The sequence below is a fragment of the Lonchura striata genome, chromosome 14 (assembly GCF_046129695.1).
Source record: "Lonchura striata isolate bLonStr1 chromosome 14, bLonStr1.mat, whole genome shotgun sequence".
Lineage (NCBI taxonomy): Eukaryota > Metazoa > Chordata > Aves > Passeriformes > Estrildidae > Lonchura > Lonchura striata.
Window position 1 is genome coordinate 8890814 of NC_134616.1, and position 19426 is coordinate 8910239.

The 19426-nt window shown below is 43.3% G+C and overlaps 1 protein-coding gene across 1 annotated transcript; it reads left to right on the plus strand.

Annotated features, from left to right (window-relative positions):
• Positions 1 to 12650: 12650 nt before the first annotated feature.
• PGRMC1 (progesterone receptor membrane component 1) lies at positions 12651 to 18060 on the plus strand. The gene is made up of 3 exons (XM_021548497.3): positions 12651 to 13020; positions 14853 to 15008; positions 16112 to 18060. The coding sequence occupies exons 1-3, from the start codon at positions 12699 to 12701 to the stop codon at positions 16210 to 16212; spliced, it is 579 nt and encodes a 192-aa protein (XP_021404172.1). The 5' UTR covers positions 12651 to 12698; the 3' UTR covers positions 16213 to 18060.
• The last annotated feature ends 1366 nt before the right edge of the window (positions 18061 to 19426 follow it).

Consider the following 19426-nt stretch of genomic DNA (forward strand, 5'->3'; position numbering starts at 1 on the left):
TCAGACTTCAGTGACAGGAAATATCAATTGCCTAAAAAATAATACAGATCCAGAGATAGAATTGCTTGTTTGACATTTTACGATAAACAAGGATTTGTTTGCATATAAATATGTAATTTATTTTTAGAAAAGTAACAGCATCCCTGTATATACAGACCAGGATGTGCTGCCTCTCACATCTTTGCTTTTTTCATCCAGGACCAAAAATCTAAAATCTAAGATTTTAAAGAATCTAAATGAAAAACAGATTATTTTTGACACAGTGGAAGAGCTGGTATTTCCTGTGAAAATACTAGCATGGTCAATATTTTATATACTGGAAAACTGTGGTTCTTTTGTCCTGGTGGGGTTAGTGCAGAAGTTGAACAAAGGAGCTCTATTTCTGCACATTCTGACATAAGAAAATACCATGCTAGAGAATATTAATTTCCAAAAACAGAACTTTTCCTTCTCAGTGTCCGGGCAGGCACCAACACACAAGAGCATCTGGAAAGAAATGTGAGAACACAGTATGTAGCTACAGGCACATGGACCAGTGCCTGGTCTGAGTGTGGAACATCAGAGGTAACAGTTACTGAGTCTAAACAAATATCCTGAGATGATTTGAATAATGAATTGGGTTTTCTATGAGCCATTCTTCCCGAATTCCTCTCTAGGGATAGATCCAGTAAATGTCCTTCACACACTCTCACCAAGTCCCTTAGAGACAGATCAGACCAAGGCTGCCACTAATGCCTGTGCTGTGAGCAGCAATCAGCTTTAATGACTTCCCATGTATATTAGTTCAACACTAATGCAGGCCCACCTCTTCAACAGAGTTACTTCTGATTTGTTTGTACAGCTATAAGCAAGAGGAGAACCAGGGACTCACACATCTGGAATAATATTCCTAAAACCATCAACATCCTGGATTCCAGCTGCAACTGAAATGAAACTTCAAAAGCAAAGGTCGTCTCTGATGCCATCTCAGTGCTGTCGACAGGAGCAATAATACAGGAAAGCACGGAAGCACAGCTCTGGGGAAATCCAATGCCTGCAAACACAAGGCTAAAGATAAGGTGACCATTAACCTTCCGAGAAAGGCAGGGAAGTCCCAGGATGTCCTGCCTGCAGGCTTTATTTCTCCAAGGGGAAATAAACAGAAAAATAAAACTCAGAACTGCATACTCTTGGCATTTAACTCAAATGCATATACAATGGTAACATGGTGTTTTTTCTGTTACCTTTCCTCTGTATAAAGGCATGAATACAGTACCTACTTCATTCCCCAGTCAGCAAAACAAGTGAAAATGTTGAGTAAGAATAAATTTATTCCTACCACTTGATATCTGTGAGATATCAGACCGGTGCCCCTCTGTACAGAATGTATTATTCCATACTGCAGATACAGAGGGGAGAACTGAGGACGAGTAATTCAGTGACTGCTCCAGAATCCATAAACTGCAACTGAACTCAAAATTCCTGGTGTCTGAAACTGTATTTTAGAGCCTTCTCCCATGCTTCCTTGCTCAATAAGGACAGCCAGAAAGACCCTACAAGAATAGACACCCTATAAATATCCAAGATTTTAAGTTCACTAGCCGGCCTTCAGCCATGGGAACTCATACAGGAATACTGGCATCAAAATGCTGAGTTAAATTAGAAATCAGTGAGACTGCACAACTTGGTTTGGCCCCGCATGTCGAGTGTTTTAAAATCATCACATAATAAAAAATCCCTCATATGGGGCCAATTTCACCAGAGTAGACACATAGCACATCAGAGTCCTTACACAGCAGCCTAACACATTACTCAGACAAGTTCTGGCAATCTTTAAATACCCCAGTGTGCTCTCAATTGTCTCTTAAATATGCTGGCGCTGTTCCCACAGTAGTGGGAAGGGAAAATATCTAATATATATACCCAGAGGCAGGAAATAAGCTAATTGCAAAAGAATTTTACCTAAAACTGTTGAATAAACCACAATTCTGTGTCATTAAGTCACATCATCAGATGTTTAAACTGAATCTCTGCTTGGTCTTTCCCAGCCACAGAGCCTGGCACACACTTTAGCTATTTGCTGATGGGTGTGTCTATCATCCTGGGATCAGTGGCAGCCAAAAAAGCTGCAGTTAAAAGCCGTGTCAAACTTAAGTCCATTGTTGTAGTATCTTTCTGCTTTACCACGGAGTTCAGGGAACACCTACAGCTTTCCTAGATTAAATGCCACTCTCAGCCTCACCACTCCAGCCCTATAGCTAACCTTTAAACAGAACATACCTGAGACCCACTGGTATTGGCATCAAGTGTTAAATCATCCTTGCTACCAAGTGGATCCTTCCAACCAGGTACTCATGCAGCCAACATTGCAGGTCCAAACAAAAAGTGGAGCAGCTGTCACCATGCACCATGGAGCTGAAAAGTCACCTACCCTTTCTACAGATCTTATCAACACTCACCCAAGAACACAAACTCAGCTTTTCTCATGAAACAACTGCTTTGGATATAACACAGAATGATAGGATATAACACAGAAAGGATATAACAGAGGCCAATACAACTGATACTTCCTGGCATGATACTAATTGAGTCCTCAAGGGACTCTATATATTGCCTGGAGATAAGCTACTGTGAAGCCCAAATATTAATTCTGCTTGTTGTGCACTCTGAGAGCTTCCCTTTGGTCATGGGAATACTAAGCAAGCCCTCCTTCTATTGGGGACTGATTATATTTAATGTACATAAGACTAGATAGGATTTAAAAGCCACTGAAGATTTATGAGCTAACTTAACAGGATGGATTTGCAGTGCTTTCCTGGTTACAAAACTGATATTGTAATATTTTCTCACCACAGAAAACAGAGATTTAATTTTTCACAAAGGCAAATACAACCATGTTCAAATGCTAAACAATAATAAGACTTTCAGATAATTTTCTTGGCCTGTACAAAGTTTTCTCACCACATAGTTGCTAAATACAAAGGCATGTTAGTCAAAACCATCTAAAGGAAATGCCACTGACTGTTGCAGAATTACTACTGGTCACCAGTTAAAATGGTATTAGTGGTGACATGATTAAGAAGATGCAATGGCCATAGTTTGAGGACCAATAGAGCAGAAGAATCAGAATCAGAGCAAGTAATTGTTTGTATTACTTTTTTTCCTCTATCCAATCCACAAAAGTTGTGATAATACTGATCAAACACAGCATTTTTGAGTCATCTAAACTAGGAGACAGCTTAAACAAGTGGGTATATTTGAAAAAATATTTGGTGCTCTCCTCATTTTGAGTTTCTGAATTATTAAAGATCCTGCTTTCAAGCTTTGTAACTGGAGATGTATTTTGCCAGTTTTGATGCACTTTTGGTTACTCAGAATAATGTTCAGAGCCCTGCATGGTCACTTGGCTGTGTGAGCTATTACAAGATTTTGGGGGAGAACTGCAATAGTCAGCAGGAGTCAGGGATGAATAGCAGTTGAAACAATCCTTGTTAATAACATCAGCGAGTGTCTGCTGCTCACCAAAGAGGTGGTGTCAAGTTCTAACCTGTCACACACTCCTTCCCATTGCACATAGAACCTGTCAGCTGAAGACACGGAAATAAACCTCTCCAAATGGGGAGAAATCTATTTATGTTTAAACTGCACAATAGATTGAACTTAGACAGAAGAACTGGCATAGAAACTCATCTGAGGGAAGGATGAGAACTGCATTTCCACCAAACCCAGTGTCAAGTACCAAAATCACATGCAGTGTGTTTGAATTCATTTAGAAGAAAATGATGAAATACAAATGGCATCTCTGCTCATGGCATTGGCACTCCTTTTAAACTTTAAGAGGATGTCTATGTATCTGTGCACACATGACTCAACACGATGCTGGTGCCACTCCAATAAAACCAAGCCACCGATTCCTGAGTTTGGGCCATTTCCAGAGCTCATTAAAATCAATGACAGCCTTTCCACTAAATTCAGCTCCTCAGATCATAGCAGTCAGCTTGCAGACTGATGTACCACAGAGGCTGCAGTCACACTGCTTTGTGCCCTGTTTGACTTACAGCACAGCTTGATGTTTATGTTACATAACTAGAGATATTGAGACCAGCCACACCACGCACACTGTCACAGCACAAACATAAGGATTACTGAAAATCCTCAGCAGAAAAAAAAATCAGCTCCCCAGTTTAATATATTGTGTGTACTTCCTTTTAATTTTATATATAGAGAGACCTCATATAAATCAATGAATACCTATGAATTAATAACACACTTCAAGAGTATCAGATACAGGAAACATTCTGGTCAAAGCTGTAGAGGATTTTAGCAGGTATTAAGCAGGAACAACTAAAGATGTGTTTGTTTGTATTAAATGTATCAGACTCACACACACACACAAATTATTGTTCCCTGAGTACCCATTTTCACAGCTGTTCAAAACTGAGAAACATCTTAGCCCTTTTCTTAATGCTTATGCAAGATTCCAGTATTTGCACTTGCAGCTACGCTATTGCTTTCTTGTGAAATATTATAAATACCCACTGATCTCCAAATAAATGTATTTAGGATTTAAATAAATGGGCCTGTATTGAGCAAGTCTTTGGACCAAGTACAACTTCTTATTTATTCTCTGACTGCTATACATCATCTTCTGGAGAAAGAAAACATAGCTGTGCATTTGTCTGAAGTAAATTCCCTGACCAGCAAATTAAGAGCCATTACAAGTGGAAAAAATATTAACTTTGAAACAAAAACCAATGCCAGTAAAACTTCTTAAGTTTCACTTCCTAAGTGATAAAATTTAACTTTTGATAGTTGTCTGCACTTAACTGCTCCCAGAAAAACTAAAAAGAAGCCTAAAAGAGGATCTACTTCCCAAATGTCTGAATACAGTCAAAAACCCTGTACTGTGGGTTCCAAAGGACAAAGATTTTGAAAGATCCAATCTGCATTAGGCATGTCTCCATCTCCATGGTCAATCCAGGAATCGGACATTTCATTTTCTGAAAACTTCTATCAAATCTTTGACAGAATCATATGCAAACAGCTTATGTAGAAAAGCTTTTCAACTCTCACTGATCTGAAAAAAAATGAGGGATTTTTTTTTTTTTTTGTTCATATAGCATTCAAGTAATTTGGGTTTGTATATTAGAAAAAGCATTTATATACATAAATAAATCCCCTAAATATCTAAATATACTCTAAACTTGAGCCAAGTCAGGTCAAGTCCAAGGTCAGAAGTGCTTTGCACTTTCTTATACTATAGTTAGAACCAAGTCAACTTTTAATTTTGCAGATATGGACCAAAATTCTACATTGAACTGGACAGTTCTGGAATCCTTGCAAACCTCACTGGAGAAGTGTAGCTGCTTTTATGTAGTGTGTTCTTGATAAGTCATCTACTTATGATAAGAGATCTACTGACGTGCTTTGGAAACAGATGAGCAATTTCACTAACTCAACATAAATTTTCCGGTACGATATTCTTCAGGAGTTGGCATGAACCATTACCAATGTACTGGTCCATGTGTCATAGAGCTAGAGGTCCAAACTATAAAGAACCAATTGAGCAAGCAGTGCAAAAATTTATTCCATGCCTATGAAATCGCTGGATTAAGTTTTCATTTTATTTGTTGTATAGCAGCAAGACAAATATATATTTGCATTTCCTATCTTACAATGGATCTGCAAAGCTATTGGAGTCCTAATTATCATCTATTATATTGTGTGAAAGAAAAAGAAAACTCACATTCATTAAGCTGTTAATAAAAGATAAGGGCACCAAGCTTGCCTTTCTGTTTGAAAGGTTTCAAACAGTACACTTCAAGTTACCTGTAACTGCTTTCAGTTTCTGTCAAATACCAGAAAGACAGCATGAAGTGTAAAAGATCCACAGAGACTGTAATCCCAAGTGGATCAGAATGTGTGTGTACTAGGATAACTCTAAATTTCTCCAGTCTGCTACACTAGGTCTGAAATGAGTGAGACCCCATCCACATGCGCATCAGACAAGCTCTGCCCAGCACACAGCTCTAGGGAGAGAAGTCCACTCAGACAGCTCTCCACAGGATGTGGGCTAAGGACAGCACAAGGGCTGGAAGGGAAAGGGTCACTTTGAATGGCATTTCAAAAAAGGAGTTAAACTAGAAAATGGAAAAGACTGAAGGTGGTTTGCTGGGGTTCTTGGATATTTTGTGTTCATGACTTGTCTGCAGTTTGTCACCTGGGTGAAAGCACTTGCCCTGACATGAGCCACGCTGACTTGTACAAGAGCAGTTATGGAAAATTCATCGAAGTTGTAATGCGATTAAGGCTTTATTCCTGCATACAGCTGTTTGTTAAGATCGAGCAATTACGTGTATCAGCGAAATAATAATGAAAGAAATGACACAGTGTATTTTCATTCTACAGCACTTTATGGATCTGACCCTTTACGAGACCCTACAGCCTCTCTCACATCACTCCTGCACAGAAGCTCTGAGATCACAGGGATTCTCCCAGTCCCCCACACCACCGCTAGGACCTCGCACCTGGGAGACAGCCACCGACTCCAGCAATGCCACTAACGACCTAAGAGACAAAATAAAGTCCAGTTCATCTTAACAACCAGCTACTTAACTCCAGCTACCTAACATAGGTTAAAAACCTGATTTGGAGCATAAAACGTAGAGGTCCGACACTGGAAGACTGCAAGTCTGTAAGTTCGGGACGGGGATGCCCCTGGAGCCTGCCAGCCTCTGCGTTCGCCGCCGAAGGGAGCCGAGAATACAGCGCTGGAATCAGGAGCGCCTCAGCCGCTCGGCCCCGCCGGGAACCGCCGGGAACCGCCGGGAACCCGCCGGGAACCCGCCGGGAACCGCCGGGAACCCGCCGGGAACCCGCCGGGAACCGCCGGGAACCCGCCGGCCGGGCTCCGCGTGGGCGCGGGGCGGCCGGGCCGAGCCTTTCCCGTGCCGGGAGCCGGGGCCGTGCCCGTCCCGGGGACCGCCCCGCCCCGCCCGGCCCCGCCGCCGCTCACCGGCCCCGCCCGCTGCTGCCCACGGGCACCGGGCACCGGGCACCGGGCACCGGGCACGGCCCCACCTCCCGCGGCAGCGGACACACACACATGCACACGCACACAGAGACACACACAGACACACAGACACACACACACACACACACACACACAGACACACACACACACACACACACACACACACACACACACACACACACACACACACACACACCGCCGGCACCGCCGCCGGGATGCGCCGCCTCCGCCCGGAGCCTGCGCGTGGCTGGGAGAGCACCTTCCACAAAACGCTTGGCTTTTGACGCTGAAGGAATTTTGGCTCTTTCTCAAGCCTTTGTGGTCTGGGAAGTCCCTGCTGCCTCCAAGGCTTCCTACTGGTTTGTTGTCCGTGGAATCGTACAGACTCCAGCCTGAGAAACCTGTGACAACTCAGCTGTGAAGGCACAACCGTGGCGTGAGCACAGAGTCGCAGAATATGCTGAGTTGGAAGGGACCCATCAGATCATCGGGTCCAGCTCCTGGCCCTGCACAAGACACCCCAAGAATCACATCATGTGCCTGAGAGCATTGTCCAAACACTCCCTGAGCTGAGAGAGGCTTGGTCCTGTAACCACTTCCTTGGAGAGCCTGCTCCAGTGCCCAAACACTCTCTGGTTGAAAAACCTTTTCCTGGTATCTAACCTCAACCTTCCCCGACTCAGCTTCATGTGATGGTAGCGACAGGTTTTGGGGCTCAGCTCCTGAGACACGATGTCTCAGGGAAAACATTCAGCTTGGCCTAAGTCAGCACTCAGCACATTACCTGCAGGGCTCAAGGCACAGCGAGAGGCATCCCCTCAGCAACATGATTCAGGTGACATTGTTCAGGCTGTGGGATGGCTTTGAGGGTCTGAAAAAAATTCCCATTGAGGGCATTGTATAACTAGAAATGGATCATGCTTCCTTAGCCTGTTGAAAACTGGATTCTACTGGATCACTATGTAGTGTCTTCGTTTGTGTCAAATCAAGTTCAGTGACTGAAACGATCTCAGCTAAATAAACTGAGATGAGAATCCATCCATCTTGTTGCATTTCTGCAACAAAAACATTGCAAGGTTACACCTGGGAAAATAGCAGAATTTATGGATAACTTCCACCTTCTAACATTTGAATCTATCAATGTTGAATTTTATTATCAATTCCCAGTGAAACAGACTGACCTGCTCTGTTGCAAAACTGGCATTGCATCACATTGGCAGAGAAATAACCAGCCCTCCTTCAGGGATGCAGTGACACGAGTGAAAACAGCTCATGTATTCCAAAATGCAAAGTGAATGTCTCCAGTGTAAATAAAAATATCTCCTTGTGAACAACATGTGTACATGCCATGAATAGCATTCCCACATCCAACACTAATGGAGCAGAGATAACATTTCCTAATCCCTCTAACAGTGCTACTGGTTTGACCTGATCTGGGCATGCACCAATTTTCCTTCACATCATCCAGTTACTTCTGATATATAAAATCCTTCTGGCTCATTAGACCTGGAAGGAAATCCAAGTTGTTTTCAGGAAGTCAGGGATTTCATTTACTCTTTCAGTGTCAATGAGTGTGCTTCCTAGGGATACTAAGACTCTTACATTGCAAGAATCACATGTGGATTTATGTTTTCTTTTTTCTTTGCCTCTTCCAGAAGTATCTGCAGCTTGTGCAGATTGGTTTTGATACCTGCTGCCTTTCAAAAATGGGAGCCAATACTGATAATTCACACCTGGATTTTCATCTATAGTTAAAAGACACCTCTAAAACTTCCTAGTGTAGTTGCTGTACCTACTGCTGTACATACAAGCAAGCTTTCTTGTCACAGTGACTGTCAGCCCTGTTCCACATGACTGAACTGAAACCTATAGTCCTGGAAGGAGGGAAGATGAAGCCAGTGAGGGAAAGATTTTAGTTGCAAGTTCACTACAGGTTATTTCTAAGGAAAGCAATTCCCCAGCACAAACAGCCTGTCTTTCCAATACTCCTCTCAGATAACATTTTCTAAAACTTGGTAAAAAATCCCATCTGGAGCCGCTTTATGCTGCAGATGTTTACAGATTTATCTCCAGGAATGACAGGATCTTGATAGCCTTCAGCATAGTGTCTTCTTCACATTCCACGATCCTTTCTCCTTGCACATTACTGGATGAAGAGTATAGCTAGAAAATTAGAAGATGCAACTGAAAAAAGAAACTGAAATGTGATGGAGATGGAAATAAAAACTAATAAAAAAAAAAAAGCAAGCCCCGCAAGAAGATGGTCTGTGCTTTTGATCTGAGGACTAGGTGTAATTCAGGGCATTCTTGGGTCAGGTGCCTGTTTCACACCTGGAACGGACCCACTTCATATAAGAAGGCCATTGGACAACAAGGCAAAAATCTTCTCTCTTTGGCTACATGGTACCACAAGCTGTTTGCAATGCAATCCTACAACACCTTGCTGAAGTCTCAAATTCTCAAATAGGAGCTAATAATCAGACTTCAATCTGGGCGGCAAAGATCTAATTTGCCAGTGGTGTTACTCATCACCAGTTCTCAGTAACTTAAAAGACTGAGATACTTTCTCTCAACTTTGGAAACCCTGGCTCCTTGCAGGTCAAATAAAATCAGCAGTAGTTCCAGGTGACCAGCACTTCTGGGAATCACAAGTAATACAAATGAGGCATTAGCATCTAAGCAAACTTGTAGCCTTAGCTTAAATTAAAATAATTAATCAGGTAAGTCAGAGAAAGGAATTCCTGAGAAGGGCTTCCACAGGAACAATGAGAGAACATGAGGCCCAAAACCACATGGTAACAATAGAATCATGGGGAACCCAGGCAAAGCACACTTTGTTTAGAATCATTAAATTTGCTCTAAAAGATGCATTAAATCTACCAGACAAGATACAAAGGGGAAATAGTGCAGTAGGAAGAATGATGAGGTGTAACAGAGCTAATTTTTCTTCATCTCTAACAGATCAATGCTGCTTATTAAAAAATAAGAGTAAGAGTACTTTAAAACTGGCAGAACTATCCTGACTTGCAAGGACATGAAAATTGTCCGAGTTCCAGGGTTTTCTTCAATTAATAAGAAGAGAGTATTATACTAGAACACTGTGTTGGAGGCTATCAACCCATCTCATAGATGCAAGCAGAATAGTTTAAAGGAGAAAGCTATTATTGTCTACAGAATGGGGAGGAAAACCTGTGTGGGAGCACAGCTAATGCCAGTGGTGTTTAACTAGACCTGGGGCCAACTCCTCTCTGACTAGAACCTGTTTAAAGGAATTGCCAAGTAGGCTTGCTAGAAGGAAATGTGTAACAAAAGGTTCATGAATTTAGGTATTTCCAACTGATGTATTATAATTTTATTCATACCCTTTTATCTCTAAATATCTGTTCTTATTTTTTGCTTAAGATGCACTCTAAGGTATATGAATATTTTTTTATAAAGAGCTGAAAAGTTGGGCCACTGTAACTTCCAGTACCAGTGCTCGCATGGCAAATTACTTGAGATTCTATCGATCTTGGCAAGGTTTCCTGGCCCTTCTTAATCTAAGAATGAACTGTTCTTGAATAGTTTCTCTTGGATATTAGGCATAAACAGAGCTTCTTTTCCCTGTCTTAGCATCTGGTTCAAGGCCAAATTCATGGTTGGGGTTGTTTTGGAGTCTTGGGGTTTTTTCCTCGCTGTTGAAAAAAATATAAAATATCCCTCCACATTTCTGCTGTTTTTTTTCTACATCTATTCTTCTACAACATAATATCAACACAATGAAGTTTAATAGTGTCATGTCTCCACTGAGCAGAATTAACTAGGTAATACAGTTTGAATAATTCTGAAGTTTCAGAGATTTCTCTAGTATCTGAAATAGGGTCAAAATGCAGAGCTATTTTATTAACAAGTACAAATCTCAGCTGGAAGCAAAGTCAGTGCATACATGACAGGAGAGATCCAAGTTCCAGTACTGATCCATAAAACAAGGAGCTTCCCAAAGGAGACAGCAGGTGGAACCAAACACCCTCCCTTGCTAGAGCCAACGTGTCTAAACATCTTAGCACTCAAAGTCATATCTGCATTGACCCAAAGAGTTAAAAATATTCCTAACACTGAGGATTAGAAAGTAAACACAATGTAGTTCTTGCAGTTTTCTGTAACTACATGTCCCAGGGCTAGGTCAGTAAAAGCTGCCTGTTTCCCCTGAAGCAGCAGGATGAACCATCTGCCAAGCTATCATGTGAGATCAGGTTAACGCTTGGACTTGGTGATCTCAGTGATCTTTTCCAACCTTAGCGATTCTGTGATCAAGGCTGGTACACTGCATTTCTCCTCTACGCGTACCCTGAGGTACTGACTCGTGTAGAGAGAATGACGATACTCTGGCAGGGCATTTGTTTGTGTTCTTTTTGAAGGACACAATTTGCAAAGGCAACTACTCAGGCCCAAAGCATCACTTTGCGCATTCTCACACTTGATACTGAGGAGCAGAAGTCACCAATTGTATTGTACCTGTATTTGGGACTCCATTTGCTGCACCATATGAACACCACACCAAGTAGATACATCCAAGTTAGTATTTCCTTCAGCTTAAGTTTTAATTCACCGAAGCCTCCACTGAGAAGAAACATGAATACAGAGCTCTGTGGCAGGACAATTTTTTATTTTCATGTTATATTAGTACATCGTGGTCGCTGCTTCTGTGGTTTTGTGGGGCCTGGAGGTAATACCTGAATGAAAAAAACCCAGAAATTTGGTAATTTCTTCCCTCTTCTTCTGTTTGGTTTGACAACATTTCTAGAGCACTTGGAAAAGTCAGTGCCTTGCCAAGAAAGAGAAGATGTGCACTAGCACAGGTGGAGCGAGTGTAGGGAATCCCAGAACGGGTCAGGCTGGAAGGGACCACAGTGGGTCACCGGGTCCAGCCTCCCTGCCCAGGTCAGCCCGAGGCACAGGAATGCATCCAGACGCTTCTGGAATCTCGACAGTGAGGGACACTCCCCGAACTCTCAGGACAATCAGTTCCATTGTGTAGTCACTGCACGGTTAAGTTCTTCCTCATGTTCAGGTGGAACTTCCAGCGCATCAGTTTCTGCCCGCTGCGTCTTGTCTCAGCGCTTGGCACCGCGGAGCTGAGCCTGGCTCCGCCTCCATCCCGCAGGGCGGTTCGCACGGCCCATGGCGGCAGCCCTGACACGGGTCCAACGCCATCCCGAGGTTATTTTTCCCGGAATTTCTGTGGAACCGAGTGCCGCCGCGGCGGGCCCGGCTCGGCCCGGCCCGGCCCGGCCCGGAGAGCCGCGGGCACGGCCGGTGCCGCACCGCCCCCTAGCGCCGGCGGCCGCCGCGGAGCGCCGAGCCCGCCCCGGCCCCGGGCCCGGCCCGGCGCCCGGCCCGCCCCGGCCCCGGCCCTGCCCTCGGCCCGCCCCGGCCCTGCCCTCGGCCCGCCCCGGCCCTGCCCTCGGCCCGCCCCGGCCCCAGCCCCAGCCCCAGCCCCGGCCCTGCCCTCGGCCCGCCCCGGCCCCGGGCCCGGCCCTGCCCTCGGCCCGCCCCGGCCCCAGCCCCAGCCCCGGCCCGCCCCGGCCCTCGGCCCGCCCCGGCCCTGCCCTCGGCCCTGCCCTCGGCCCTCGGCCCGCCCCGCCGCGCCGGCCGCGCTCCGTGCTGCGCGCTCCGAGCCCGCGGAGCCGCCGCGCAGTCCGGCGCCATGGCCCGCGAGGAGGTGGCGGTGGCCGGCGAGGAGGCGGCGGCGGGCGAGGGCGGCGGGCTGCTGCTGGAGATCGTGGGCTCCCCGCTCAACCTGAGCCTGCTGGGCCTCTGCCTCTTCCTGCTCTACCAGATCCTGCGGGGCGAGCGGCCCGCCGCACCCGCGGGCGACGCGGACCCGCCGCCGCTGCCCAAGATGAAGCGCCGCGACTTCACGCTGGAGCAGCTCCGGCCCTTCGACGGCGTCAGCGACCCGCGCATCCTCATGGCCGTCAACGGCAAAGTCTTCGACGTGACCCGCGCCAGGAAGTTCTACGGGCCCGGTGAGGGCGGCGGCTGCGAGCCGGGCCCAGCGCGGGCGCTCCGCCCGGGGCCGCCGGCGGGGAGCGCGGGGTGGGTCGGGGCGGTGCTGCCGGGAGCGGGGGTTCCCTCGCGGGGATCACGGCCTGACCCCGGCCCGGCCCGGTCCCGGTGCGAGGTTTGGGAGGTTTGGGAGGGCGCGGCTGCTCGCCGGGCCGGCTGCGCGCCCCTGCAGCGCTGGCGGGCTGTGCCGGCGAGCCGCGGGCAGGGTGGCGGCTGCCGCCCGGCCTCCAGAGCCGGGCCCCGTGCTGTGGGAACTCCGGCTTTGCCGGTTTACGTTGTTTCATTATTCTCGGTGTTTTCCCACGAATGGCAGGCTACACGTACCATAAGAGGTTGGGCGGCTTTGTCAGCCTGGGTTACCTTTGCCTGATGGCAGGCAGCACAAGCGAAGCATTCTCTCAGTATTGCCATTGCGTTCCATTTTAGTGGGTATCACTCTATTGCATAATATTTATACTAAATACTTGGCAATTTAGATTAAAACAGCGTTCTACCAGGAGCATAGTTCAAACGTGCAAAGATTGAATAACATATGCTTGTAGAGCAGCCAGGGATGAGGTGGATAGGACTGTGAAAGAGTGAAGAGGTGAAAGAGTTTTATCACCTCCACGAGGTCATGGGGTTTTATTTTTATCAGAGACTGCCTGTTAAACGGCTCACTGAGGCTTGCTCATTTATACCAGGATCTGCCTGGCATAACCACTCTTGAGCTGTCCAGACAGCCTGGTAGCTGCAGTAGCAAGCTGCCAGTGATACTTAAGAGACGAGGAGAAAAATGCAGGAGACACCATGTTTTTGGAAACATTATCAGTTACTACTTTTGGGCCAAACATAGACAAGACCGTCACTGGATGAAGCCAGGCTGTAACTTTGCATTCTGCAGCAGTCAGGATGATAAGTACAGCGAGTTCAATGTGCAGTTCTGTATTTGCACAACCCAAAACCCACTTGACATAAGGTCCAGGCTTTAGATGCTTCCTTCCTTGATGGCAATAAAAGCTGCCTGTTGCATCTGATTTGGTAATTGCCGAATGGTTCACCACAATGTCTGGCTAGTTTGATTTTCAATTTAATGGAAAAGTAAGATTCTTTTGATTAATTTAGGAAAAAGCACACTCTGGAAGTTGGCATGTGCTCTACAAAAATCAGAGTTCACATCTAACTTCTTTAAGCTCTTTTTAGAAGAACTTTGAATGTCTAGTTGAACATGTAATATCTCGATTTTTGGATTGTCATGCAAGCAAGTTAATCATTAATTAAGTTTAGCAAGAGTTTATCTTGATGTTTCTTATCTGCTGTGAGTTGAATTTTTTGATCATTTGAGTTCATCTTGGGTTTTGTTTTAATAGATGTTTCCTCCAACTTGATAGTTTCTAGTAGCTCTACTGTGTTTTCTGTCAAGACATCCTTTCATCTCAAGTTGGGAGTATCCATTAGAAAACTTCCATTTCACCTCAGACATAGAAATCCTTCCTCTGTTCCTTATTCTAAGGATGTGCATCCCAGTCTGTATGCTTATCCTTATCCTTATATGTACCATGCATCGTTGTGTGGTTCATTGTCCTGATGTTTCAGCAAACCTCAGTCATTATTTTGTTTCTTGTCCTCTTCCTCTGTTTTCTCTTATTACCAATTAGAATAAAAACTTTAAAGCATTTCAGAAATTTGAGGCACTGATGTATGGCTCAGGGTAGAAACTCATCATCTCTTTTAGTTTGGGGACTGTGATCTATGAAGATAACGTAGCTTCCATTACCTCTGCAATAATGCTGCTTATGTTTTTATTGTAAAGAGGGCCCATATGGGATTTTTGCTGGAAGAGATGCATCCCGAGGTCTTGCCACTTTCTGCCTGGATAAGGAGGCACTGAGGGATACGTATGACGACCTCTCTGATCTCAACGCTACACAGCAAGAGACCTTGAGGGACTGGGAGTCACAATTCACATGTAAGCAATTTTAAACCTATTTACAAAGAAGCAGTTAACTGGTAATAGGGGAAGCAATAGTTAAAAGGCTGTAGCCAGCTGGGACAAAAATGATGAAATTGCATACACCAATAACTAGTATAGCGGAAATAAATTGTGTTTTATTTTTAAATCTAGTGTTGAAAGATTTACTATAACCAACTACAATGGAGTTTTCTCCACATGTCTTTAGAAATCTCAGTCCTGACCTGATGTGCCCCTACTATTTTGGCCCTCTTCCTGTTTTAATTAAGACTGTTAATCATGCCACACTGAATAGCTGTTTTATTATGCTAACAAGCTTATACCAGAAACCAGAACTATGCTATCAAATATATGACTTGAACTAATGTTAAACCTCCCTTTACAAGTGTTGAACATCAGGACTGACAGTGAAATACACTGTCTTTATTACTGTGTTCCTACTTAATATGTCAAATAGTTGCTTTAAATTGTTGTAACAACGTTGCTAATCTGACACACCTGTAATCAGGGGGTTCTTTTGCTTTGTTGAAGTTGACAGGCAACATAGTATAGCTCTCAGTCCTTACATGTCTTGGCATTTTTACATGCTCAAAAGGAGATATAAAATAAATCAGAGGCTTAATCATATAATCAGATAGCAGACCTACCTCTATCTTTGGGAGAAATTATCTCCCTTTTGTCCTATTGAATATTTGTAATACACATTACAAAAAATAAAACCCCTTCCAAGTTGTGTCCGTGTGTGCACATATGTGTGCATGTTTAATAGATGTAAATAGTCTAACAATGCCTTTGGTTTTAACGTTGACAAGAAAAATAATCTAATCCAGGATTCTATTTCTTTGGCTGTGTGAGTCCCTCAGTTTGTGTTTATTCATCTTTTGGTTTAGGCAATAAAATGAGAGTCACCTTCACGTTACTCTTACCAACAGTATTAGTAGCTGATTTTAGCTTTTCTCCTTTCCCCCAGTGTTTGGAACAAGTTGCTCAGAGCTGTTTTATTGAAATATAGCTATCCTGTTCATTCAGAAAACAGAAGAGTTTAAAAAGGTGTCTCTTTATAACCAGAAAAATTATTGTTTGTTTTTTTTCCCCCCCAGTTAAGTATCATCATGTTGGTAAGCTGCTGAAGGAGGGGGAGGAACCCACTGTGTACTCTGATGAAGACGAAAAAGATGCCCAGGATGGAAAGAAAGAGTAGATACTGCAGTGAGGAACAATCTGTTTTTGAAACTTCAAGGATCATTTGTAACATTCCACTTCTGTTTCACAAGGTGCAACAGCAGCCAGGCTTACAAAAGGTCCAGAGGTACAGTCAATGGTTTCTTTTCAAATATTTCCTTTTCAAATTCAGTGGGAAGCTTCTGAAGGTCTATTATGTCTTCCTTTAAACCCACATAATAAGCAGTATGCATGACAAATGTCTGTGCAAAAATAAGCTGCAATTTTGGCAATAAAGGACTGTTTTTCTGCTATCACTGTTTAGTGCAAAGTAGGTCAAAATCAAGTTTTTCATTACCAATCTATAACTGTGGAGACAAGCACACGACTCACTTCACATATGCAACACAAACACCACTAAATCTTCTTTTGTGTTAGCTTCTGCAGGATCTGGCCCCTGGGTTGTAATTCCTTCAGAAAAGGGACTATATTTTGTTTGTCCACAAAGCATCATACTCATTTGTTGTGCAGTGTAATTCATTATTATCTAAGATAATTTGGCTTTCAAGATATTGCATTAACAACTTACAGATGAAACACTGCTTTTGAAAAAGATTAAGAATGTTTGAGAGGTTAAATCACTTTTAAGTATTTAATAAAGACTGATGAATGCTTGATGTATTCAACATACATAATTCTGCATAGACTAATATTCTCTGTTCACTTTTAAAGCACATCTAACAGAAGTTTAGATAATGAGTAGAACTAGGCATCCCTAAAGGTACATCATGGAGTGTGACTTGTTCATTTGTTCATTTGATTTTCTTCTTAGAAAAAAGCACTCTTATGAATGTTAATGGAATTATATTAAACATGGGAGATCAGCTGCTCTTGATTCCTAGGCCTGAAAAACAAAAAGTTGCTGGTATGGCATGATTAACAAGTGCTCTTGTACATGCACCTTTACCTAGTAGAGAAGCATTACTGGTCAACATAACATACATAAGCTTCCTGTACAAAATAAAACAGTGTAAGCTGTTTCTGCATGGAGGCCTTTGTTGGTTTGGAATGTTGCCATTAAAAGAAATGACACAATCTCATGCATAACCAGCAATGCTATACCTGTGGACTTGACCTTTGAGTTGCTTTTTACTTATTTGCTCTCTTGGCTTACCTCTATGCTTAATTACTAGGCTTTTTTCTAAGTGACCTGCCTCCTACCTGAGAGGGCTGGGTAAATGGATATGACCAAGGAAAAATGTAAATGTTCATCGTCCAAAACACTTCTGTAAGACTTTCTTATAAATTCCAAGATAACTAATGATCTGCTGATCACTTGTAAACTTGTTTCTTGTCCAGGTGATTCGGCTAGTGCAGAATATCCAGGGTGCCTGTCTGGTGTAGTGCCCTCTGTTTTATTTCTCTGACTCGGCTGTCTGGTTGTTTCAATTTGGCAACATGTCCAAAATGATGAACTGAGTTCTGAGTGGGAAGGTGTAAGCTAGGCAAAAGCGTTTGGAAGTAGAGTGTGTTGCAGAACAGCAGCTTTCATAAACAAGTTGACACAACATATTAAAGTGCCTGAGACCATCTGTGGTGAGAGCAACTGACTCTCCCTCAGTCCCAACACTGTCCTGGGATTTTCTTTTGGTTGCACTGGGCCTTCCAATGAAAAGCAAGGTTGTTTGAGCCAGAGTTGTGTAAAGTGGTACTGTATGAACTACCTGGCGAAGGTCTAGAGACTCACATAGACCTTGTCATGACCTTTGTGTTGCTGTTTTATTTTTAGAGACATTTATACTCTTTGCAAACTACTACTAATGGTTTACCTCAAATTGGAAATGTGCTTTTATTTGTTTAAGGCAGAAAATAAAATACTCTTGCATAATGGTGGAGATTGTTTTTATTTACTGCAACCAAATATTATATATTATATCCCCTAATGTTTCAAAATTTATATTGTCTTTCTCTGATCTGTTACATTATCCAATGCATAGATTGAGTAAAATATGTTCTAAGGGAATGCTTGTAAATGCAGTTTGCTACTAAAAGTTTAACAGAATATTAAATAGAGAACATGCTCTATTGCAAAAACAGGGTTAGGCAGAAAAAAAAACCCAAGTAATTGTTAGTACTGCGCAAAAGCTGGAGTTTTGGAAGGCTGTAACCTATCCTTACCAGACCCAATCCCTTGACTCTAAAGTTACTCCATAGCATTTTCCAAGGAACTGAACACTCTTTGAAGGATTAATCTGTACATCAGAACATTATGCATCACAAAGAAAAATAGTAACAAAATGATGCTAACACAAGACAAAGCTCATTGTTAATACTTCTTGGGGAGGAGGTATGACACTTTGTTAAGACTGTTACTTTTTCAAGGAAAACAGAATTTCTTGTGAAAGAAGAAGCATGTCACAAAAGCTGCTCACAAAGCAGCAGGCATGGGTTTTATTTCCTTCTAAAGTGCTGAAGAAAATGGATGGGTTTTAGCTTCTTTTTTAGTCTGTTCATTACAACTTGAACCCTTCCTTCAACAGTGACTGGCAGCATTGACTGTGCAAAAGAATCATGCCAGGCAGCTTACCAAGCTGTACATTAACCAGGCAGGTCATGATGACCAATTAAATGTAGAGAATATCACTAATCTCCCTCGTCTGACATGTCCTACACCTGTCACAAAGATCTTCTCCAGGACAAATCAAAACAATTGAGTCATACCTTATTTTCAACTATACTGTTAACTGCTTTGTAAAATTCAGATATTCTTTCACCTGGACTTCACCTGCCTGTAATCACCTTTATTAGCTCTTACTTCCTGCTGTTTCAGTTAAACAAAAAAAAGTTCAGTATTGAATGCTTCTGTTGAAAATTGCATAAGGGGTTTTATGAAAGGTGAGGCTTTCTATGCATTGCTTGGAAACCCTGGATTAAGAAGAAAGGGCTTTATATAATAATTGCTGTATTGTATTTCAGGCAGATAGACTGATTTAATAATGGGCTTTGAGTACTTCTGCTTTAAAACCAACCTGTAGGATTTTGACTTCAGTATTCAGCACAAGGTACAACTCACAGCTCACATATTTTCAGTAACAAAGCATTGTTCAGTCCACTTCTCTTCATACCAGCTCTATGAGGAGGCATTTTCACTAGTTCTGTACAGAAAATTAGATGTGATAGCAAGATCTGCAGTCTCAGGTCCCAACTTCATACATGTCAGAGTAAAAAGTGTTTCTGTAAAAAACACCCAGCCT